The following is an 8980-nucleotide window of genomic DNA, read 5'->3' as shown; positions in this document are numbered from 1 at the left end:
GAGGAAAGAGATAGACCTGGAAAGAGACAGACGGGGAAAGAGGCAGCCCTGAAAAGAGACAGTCCTGTAAAGAGTCAGCTGGGCAAAGAGACAGACCAGGAAAGAGACAGACCTGGAAAGAGACAGATCTGGAAAGAGACAGACCAAGACAGATGGAAAGAGACAGATGGGAAAGAGACAGACAGACACACACATAGAGACAGAGATAGAGAGAGAGACATACAGACACAGAGATGGAGAACGATAGACTGATACAAATACAGACAGAGATAGAAATAGTCAGACAGACAAGGAAAGAGACAGACAGAGAGACAGACAGACAGCGACACACAGACAGAGACTGGGAGAGAGACATAGAGACAGTTACTATCCCGAGCAACGCCTGGGTACTACAGCTAGTAGTAAATAAAAAAAAATATCGGGGTTCACATACTTATGATGAATATATAATCTTTCTGTTTCAGAAAAAAATGAAGCTTCTAATCTTCCTGTGTTTGAGCCAAGCTCTCCTTTGGGTACTTGTGTGTGGTGACCACGGAGGACCACATGATGATGACCATGACCACCATGACCACCATGACCACCATGACAATGAAGCAGAAGCCTTGCACCAGATATCCGCAGCAAGTCTCAAGTTTTCTTACAAGCTCTACTACCACCTGGCTGCCGCTCACCCCGATGACAACTTTTTCTTCTCCCCATTAAGTATCTCAATAGCATTTTCTTTACTCTCACTTGGTGCCAAGTCCAAGACCCTCAGTCAGATCCAGGAAGGCTTTTGTTTCAACACATCCTTAACATCAGAGGAAACGATCCACAAAGGCTTCCAAAAGCTTCTAAAGATCATCAGCCAACCGAAAAGTGGTCTCCAGCTGGACAGCAACAACGCGCTCTTCATCGATAATAAGCTGAAGGTTCTAGACAAGTTCTTAGAAGACGCCAAGAAATTCTACCGATCTGAGGCCATCTCCACCGACTTCCACAAAGTCAAAGAAGCCTTAGAGCAGATCAATAGTTATGTGGAGAAGAACACCAATGGGAAAATTAAAGATCTCTTGGACAATCTTGATCCAATGACGGTTCTGGTTATCGTCAACACCATATTCTTCAAGGGTAAGGGGCAAAACTATTGAGAATGTATCAAATGTATCAAATTTTAGTACTGTAATTTATGGGGTTTGAATTCCCTTGTCTTCATCAGCTGAATGAAAGTAGCCAAGTCCTGGTGCTGCAGATCCGTCCCGTTCAGGTCACTAGCGCATGTACAGGACCGAGCCTGGTAACAACAACTCGGACATGGAACAAAAAGCTCAAAATTGCTGAAAAGTAATATATTACTGGTGGAATTTCTTGTAGGATCCTGGGAACACGCATTCAATGTAAATCATACCAGAGAAGACGACTTCCATGTGGATGACAACACAGTAGTGAAGGTGCCGATGATGAACAGACGAGGAGAGTATCTAACCGGGTATATAAGTGAGATTGGATGCAGGGTGGTCGATGTCCCCTACAAAGGAAACACCTCTGCTATATTCATCATACCCGAGAAAGGAAAATTACGTGAGGCCGAAAAGGCTCTGCAGAATGTGTCACAAGAGACGTGGGAGAAAGCAATGAAGCCAAGGTAAGAAAGGACGAACACTAGAAGGATTCATTGTAAAGAAATAAGACAAGAGGCCATAGTGTGATACTGTGTGATGTGAGGGATGGGGTGATACTGCACAGCTGACAGAGCCTGTAAGTGTCAGACGCTGCCGTGCCCCAGCGGGAGAAAGATTACCCTCTTCTGTACCCAATACATAGAGGAATAGAGAAAAGAACTTCATGATGACCTGGAGTATAATACAGGAGGTAACTCAGGGTCAGTAATGTAATGTATGTACATAGTGACTGCACCAGCAGAATAGTGAGTGCAGCTCTGGAGGATAATACAGGAGGTAACTCAGGGTCAGTAATGTAATGTATGTACACAGTGACTGCACCAGCAGAATAGTGAGTGCAGCTCTGGAGTATAATACAGGAGGTAACTCAGGATCAGTAGTGTAATGTATGTACACAGTGACTGCACCAGCAGAATAGTGAGTGCAGCTCTGGAGTATAATACAGGAGGTAACTCAGGGTCAGTAATGTAATGTATGTACACAGTGACTGCACCAGCAGAATAGTGAGTGCTGCTCTGGAGTATAATACAGGAGGTAACTCAGGGTCAGTAATGTAATGTATGTACACAGTGACTGCACCAGCAGAATAGTGAGTGCTGCTCTGGAGTATAATACAGAAGGTAACTTAGCATCAGTAATGTAATGTATATACACAGGGACTGCACCAGCAGAATAGTGAGTGCAGCTCTGGAGTATAATACAGGAGGTCACTCAGGATCAGTAATGTATGTACACAGTGACTGCACCAGCAGAATAGTGAGTGCAGCTCTGGAGTATAATACAGGAGGCAACTCAGGATCAGTAATGTAATGTATGTACACAGTGACTGCACCAGCAGAATAGTGAGCGCAGCTCTGGAGTATAATACAGGAGGTAACTCAGGATCAGTAATGTAATGTATGTACACAGGAACTGCACCAGCAGAATAGTGAGTGCAGCTCTGGAGGATAATACAGGAGCTAAGTCCGGATCAGTAATGTATGTACACAGTGACTGCACCAGCAGAATAGTGAGTGTGTGACGCCCTGGGCAAGCCAGGGGTCACAGATCACAACAACACACACACCCCCACATTCCCTGCAGGTACACAAGCTAACCTACAAATCCTTGTTGCCTTCCTCCAGAGGCTGGTGTCCACACCAGGGGGAGGAGCCAGGCGGTTGGTGTCCGCCCACCTAGGAGGCCACAGCTCTGGAGGCAGGAAGTTCCAGGCAGTTAGAGCCCAGGGAGGGCAAGTGTAAACAACGCAGTAAGGGGAGAGAGAGAAAGGAGGAGGAAGTGGAAGGAGAAAGCAACAGAGTGTAGCTCAGGAGGGAGCTAGAGTGAAGTGAAACAGCAGTGAAGTGACAGAAAGTCTGAAGTTGGTCTGTGGCTGTGTGCCCAGACGGAGTCAGCAAGGTCAGCAGACGGCGGTGAAGGTCTGCAGTGGGACTGTCTGGAGGTTACTGGAAGGACCCCGTTGGCTGTGTGCCCGGTGGTCTGGAGCAGATACAAAGGGCAGTCAGCACCAGAGCAGGGGCTTTTCGGATCCCAGCAAGGCTTGGAGTCGCTGTAAATTGCTAAATCCGTTAGTGAAGGGGACGTAGATCTCCCAACAAGCAAGTCCTGATTGACGGCAAAGGTCTAACCACAACGGGGAAACACCGCCACCGCCAAGGCACCAGTTTCCCAGGGCCGGCGCCTGCGGGCAAAGTGTGGAGCTCCTCCGGCCCAGATTGCAGTCGGGGAGCGGGTAACCGGTGGGAATCCATCGCTACCAAACAAACATTTCCAAGGTGCAGGGAAGAGACCGTCACCGCTAACTGCAGGGAACCGCAGCACCGTGAACCGTCCGAGGGACCCGTCCAACCAGCCGTTTGTTTACCGAGAACTGTGTCGTGTTTACTGGCTGAGTGAGTACCTTCGTGCCGCAAGGCACAGCGCTGCCCCTGCGCCCCTGCACCCCACTGGGCCCCGGGATCACCAACCCCTACCCACGGAGGGACAACGCAACAACTGGCTGCTCCGCCTCACCATCCCCGGGACCTCCACATAGAGCAGCGGTGGTGTACACTCAATCACCACAACCGTGGCTGGCGTCACGGACATTATCCCAACACCCCAAAACCCCCTTTCACTCACGGGCGAGGAGTGCCGCTCGAGGAAACCCCCGGGATCCGGCCTACGGCTCGAGCCACCACTGAGCAGCCGGACCCGAGCAGAAGGGGTGGGCGCGGTGTGCTGACACCCTCCTCCCCGCCCGCGACAACTTGGCGTCACGAACAGGATCCTACCGCTCTGCCGTTTGGTAGAGGTGCGCCTTGTTACCGCCGGAGGTATCCGGCAGAAAAATTGCAGAAGCCGCCATCTTTGGCGCGAAAAGTTCCCGCTCGAGCGTCTTCTCGAGCAGTAGAGGCGCGAAGGCCAAAACCCCGCCCCGAGAGAGGAGGGGCCGGAAAGAGCTAAGGGGGACGCGATGGCGGCTGGCCGCATGTAGTCGCGGCTATAAAAGCAGGGACGCCAGGACCCTGCAAGCATACCGTTCCTGGAAAGAAAAGAGAAAGTCACCATGTGGATGCCGTCCCGAAACACCGTGGCCCCCGCGCCGGGAACCGCAGCGTGGGTGGAAATCCGGACCGCGCAGCTCCACCTAAGGCTGCAGGTCAAGATGCAGCTCCTCTTGGAGGAGTGGGAGACCGACATGGCGGACGTTATAGCCACCGTGCGGAGACGCGAGGAGGAAGCGGAGGAAGGGAGGGTGAGTGACCCACTCCCCTGTGTCCCGGAGGGACCGGTCGCTGCGGCTGAGGGACCCGGTCCAAGCCCTCTTCCCCCGTTGCCTCCCTCGCCACCCGTCCCGGAGGCCGTGACCCCGCCACTAGGCCCGCTGCCACCGCAACCGGTAGCGATACCCAGCCCGTCCGCCCCAGCGGACCGACCTGTAGCCGGAGCCCGAAGCAAACCGGAGGCATTACCATGGAAGGCCCCGAAGATTGTGCCAGAGACAGTCCACGAGCAGTTTCCCGAGCCGGAGCCGATGACCCGCTCCGAGCCGAAGGCCCAGCCGCGGAAAGCCCCTGTGCCCATCCCCCACACCTCGGCTGAGGTGGCGCTGGGTTGTTGCTGCAAGGCAGCGCCCAAGGCCATGACACCGCGGGATACGCCGCCCACCTTCCTGACAGTGGGTAACGTTCTGGATGTCCCGCGGGGCCCGACCCGTGCGCCGGCGCTGGCAGCAGCGCCCTATTGGGATAGGGAGCCGACAAAGCTGGGCCTGGAGATCGCGGAGAGGGAGAGAAGGAAAGCCGAGCTGGTGGCCCGAGCCATTCGGGAAAAGGAAAACCTGCGGCAAGCGACCTTCCGTGTCCGGGGCCCGTTGTACGAGGGGCAGGTGAGGCGGTTTGATGTCCGCCGGGGCTACGGGTTTATATATGAACCGGGCCTGGAGGCCGAAGTGTTTGTAGCCCGGCGGGATGTAAATGCCCACCTGCCCGAGGAGCATCCTGGCCGCAATCTCATACCGGGAGACATGGTGCGGTACATCCGGCACTGCGGAGAGAGGGGGTGGTTTGCCCTGGATGTGAAGCTCAGGGGCAGCAAAGAGAGCAAGGTGAGCCCTGCACCCCCTCCCTCGGATGAAGCAGCAGAAGGACCGGAGTAGGGCAGCGGATGCCCGTTGCACCGTCCCCGTGGGGACCACCAGAAGTTTGTTGCTTGTTTGGAAAGAATGATAAGAAAATGATGATTATCGAAGAAGTCACCTGATTTGTTTGTTGATTTGCAACCGGCTGGAGCCGGCACCGTTGTCCCCGTGGGGACCGTTTAAAAATGCATGGGAACTATCCATGGACAAGCCCGTGAACTTGCAGGGCAACCACAGACGTTAGTGGCTTGTAAATATGTTGGGTACCGTTACCGTTTTCCGCAGGCCGCCTCCGGAGAGGCAGGTTGGAGGGAGGGCCCTGAGCAGAGCAGGCTGGGGCCCAGCCACCAAAAGGACCGGTGGCTACCCTCTGGAGGGCAAGGACAGATCCCGCTCGGGAACCGTGTGCTGGACTGTGGGTCAAGGGGTGCTGCCTGCGTTTTAGGGGCAGCATCAGGGCCAGGTTGCTTGGGTGGGAGAGAGCGGAAACCGTAACCGTACACCGTTGCAACGTTAAAGTGATGTGCCTCCCGTTTTGGGAAGAGTTATTATTAAAAATGTATTCTACCGTATTATGTTATACCTTTTACTTTACAGAAAACAAAAAGGAAAATAAAACCGGTGTTGGACGGGCAGCCCGAGGACGGTCTGCGTTTTGCTAAGGGGGAATGTGACGCCCTGGGCAAGCCAGGGGTCACAGATCACAACAACACACACCCCCACATTCCCTGCAGGTACACCAGCTAACCTACAAATCCTTGTTGCCTTCCTCCAGAGGCTGGTGTCCACACCAGGGGGAGGAGCCAGGCGGTTGGTGTCCGCCCACCTAGGAGGCCACAGCTCTGGAGGCAGGAAGTTCCAGGCAGTTAGAGCCCAGGGAGGGCAAGTGTAAACAACGCAGTAAGGGGAGAGAGAGAAAGGAGGAGGAAGTGGAAGGAGAAAGCAACGGAGTGTAGCTCAGGAGGGAGCTAGAGTGAAGTGAAACAGCAGTGAAGTGACAGAAAGTCTGAAGTTGGTCTGTGGCTGTGTGCCCAGACGGAGTCAGCAAGGTCAGCAGACGGCGGTGAAGGTCTGCAGTGGGACTGTCTGGAGGTTACTGGAAGGACCCCGTTGGCTGTGTGCCCGGTAGTCTGGAGCAGATACAAAGGGCAGTCAGCACCAGAGCAGGGGCTTTTCGGATCCCAGCAAGGCTTGGAGTCGCTGTAAATTGCTAAATCCGTTAGTGAAGGGGACGTAGATCTCCCAACAAGCAAGTCCTGATTGACGGCAAAGGTCTAACCACAACGGGGAAACACCGCCAAGGCACCAGTTTCCCAGGGCCGGCGCCTGCGGGCAAAGTGTGGAGCTCCTCCGGTCCAGATTGCAGTCGGGGAGCGGGTAACCGGTGGGAATCCATCGCTACCAAACAAACATTTCCAAGGTGCAGGGAAGAGACCGTCACCGCTAACTGCAGGGAACCGCAGCACCGTGAACCGTCCGAGGGACCCGTCCAACCAGCCGTTTGTTTACCGAGAACTGTGTCGTGTTTACTGGCTGAGTGAGTACCTTCGTGCCGCAAGGCACAGCGCTGCCCCTGCGCCCCTGCACCCCACTGGGCCCCGGGATCACCAACCCCTACCCATGGAGGGACAACGCAACAACTGGCTGCTACGCCTCACCATCCCCGGGACCTCCACATAGAGCAGCGGTGGTGTACACTCAATCACCACAACCGTGGGTGGCGTCACGGACATTATCCCAACACCCCAAAACCCCCTTTCACTCACGGGCGAGGAGTGCCGCTCGAGGAAACCCCCGGGATCCGGCCTACGGCTCGAGCCACCACTGAGCAGCCGGACCCGAGCAGAAGGGGTGGGCGCGGTGTGCTGACACCCTCCTCCCCGCCCGCGACAAGTGCAGCTCTGGAGTATAATACAGGAGGTAACTGAGGATCAGTAATGTAATGTTATTACTGTAATGGCAGAATTAAGTAGTTTTGGTCGCAGTGTGATCGTGGACTTTGTAGTGGGTTATTTCTATGACATAATGAGGTTTTTTTCTCTTTGCTCAGTAAGATTCTTCTTTCAATTCCAAAATTTTCCATGTCTGAAGAACTTGATCTTGTGAAGGAACTTCAGGCCTTGGGCATCACAGATGTGTTTTCTGACCACGCCGACCTCTCGGGGATTACGGGAGACTCCACACTGTCAGTGACAAAGGTAAAACTAATTTTGGGTTTGAGCAGTGAATATTATTTCAGGGACTGAATCTCCTCAATGAGACAAAGTGGAATCACATTGGCAATGCTCCATGGGAAAAAACATGCAAATGAGCTCCTTCACTTACAGAACTTAAGGAAGACATCGTATACGCCCCACCTCGTAGAGGTCGCTACTCTATAAGTAACAGGGCCGCTGCCTCCGCTCGGTGCATCACTTGGGAGATCACATTTGCGTCACCTTTTTACCCATGGATCATGTCTCAGATGTTCTTCTTATCCTCAGGGAGTCTTCTGGGAGGGGATGTTTATAATTTGACCACCTCCTTTATAAAATCCCGAAGACAACAGGTGATCCATGTTTTATGACTTTTCTGCTCTCAACCTCTGTAGGCTGTGCATAAAGCCGTGCTGAAAGTGGACGAGGAGGGAACAGAAGCCGCTGCCGCCACCGGACTTGGGTTTATGAAGCTCAGTGGTCCACTGTTACGACACGTGAAAATAGACCGACCATTCTTATTCACCATCTACAACAAGGATATTGCTACCGACCTATTCACCGGAAGAATAATCAACCCAACTAAATAGAATGACAGCCGACGCTTTCCTCACGTAATAAAGAGCTGCCGTCTACTCTCCGTGTCCATGCCATTATTACTAGACTATCAGAAACATACCGCTCGGCAGCTGCAGTGCAAATTACCGCAAGGGCTCATGTGGTTCCACTGATTGTCTGCAGTGGTCACCCAGCTGTGCGGTAGGTGACAGCTGCAGAAAGTATGTAGAGACCAGCGATGGGGCACCGGTCCAGCAGAGGATTCATGAGGTTGGCTACATTAATTTTTTTTAGTCGGATTTCACCCATCCATTCAGTGTAAGTGTCAAAGCTGTGCCTACATTTTGGCAAAATCCTGAAGGTATGAACAGTACCCAACACTCATCTTTTGGCACACAGACTCCTCATAGGATCGCATTGGTGAAATCCATGAGTTTGGAAGGTCAGGAAAGGGGTAGCTTAAACCTATCACAGCTCTCACGCTGCCATAGTGGCAGCCATCATCAAAGCAGGAGGAATGGAAGGAAAAACTGAATGGAGGAGGCATAAGGAGGGCACCAGGTGACTTTTCAGTCTTAGGGTGGAGGGTCACTAAATGTCCCAGGGTGTCACAATGTGACTGCAGGAAAGCACTGTTCCTCACGCTAGGGGACTCTGGGCTATCCCTGACCTCCAGATTACCCATGATGGTGCAGATGCCGGAGTCCCGTGCCTTTCCTTTCTTGACCAGATCTAATCTGTTACCCCGCCATGGTAAGAAAAGGCAGGAGTGTGATGCAAATGTGGTGCCCTGGCCTAGCCAGGTCGTCACAGATAACACGCAAACACCCCACCCCCATTAGACAGGGACACCAGCCAAACACAAAACCCTTGTTGCCTCCCTCCAGGGTCTGATGTCCACACCAGGTAGGGCGGGGCTAAGCGGTTGGCTCCACCCACCG

At 53.1% G+C, this 8980-nt stretch overlaps 1 protein-coding gene across 1 annotated transcript; it reads left to right on the top strand.

The window, feature by feature from the left end:
- The first annotated feature begins 470 nt into the window (after positions 1-470).
- LOC142258311 (alpha-1-antitrypsin-like protein GS55-MS) lies at positions 471-8088 on the top strand. The gene is made up of 4 exons (XM_075330869.1): positions 471-1113; positions 1357-1627; positions 7337-7484; positions 7877-8088. Exons 1-4 carry the CDS (start codon positions 471-473, stop codon positions 8069-8071), a joined length of 1257 nt encoding a protein of 418 aa, XP_075186984.1. The 3' UTR covers positions 8072-8088.
- Positions 8089-8980: the final 892 nt, after the last annotated feature.

This window comes from Anomaloglossus baeobatrachus, chromosome 12 (assembly GCF_048569485.1).
Source record: "Anomaloglossus baeobatrachus isolate aAnoBae1 chromosome 12, aAnoBae1.hap1, whole genome shotgun sequence".
NCBI classification, from domain to species: domain Eukaryota; kingdom Metazoa; phylum Chordata; class Amphibia; order Anura; family Aromobatidae; genus Anomaloglossus; species Anomaloglossus baeobatrachus.
Note: the sequence above shows the minus strand (reverse complement) of the source record. Positions and strands in the feature narration are given on the sequence as shown.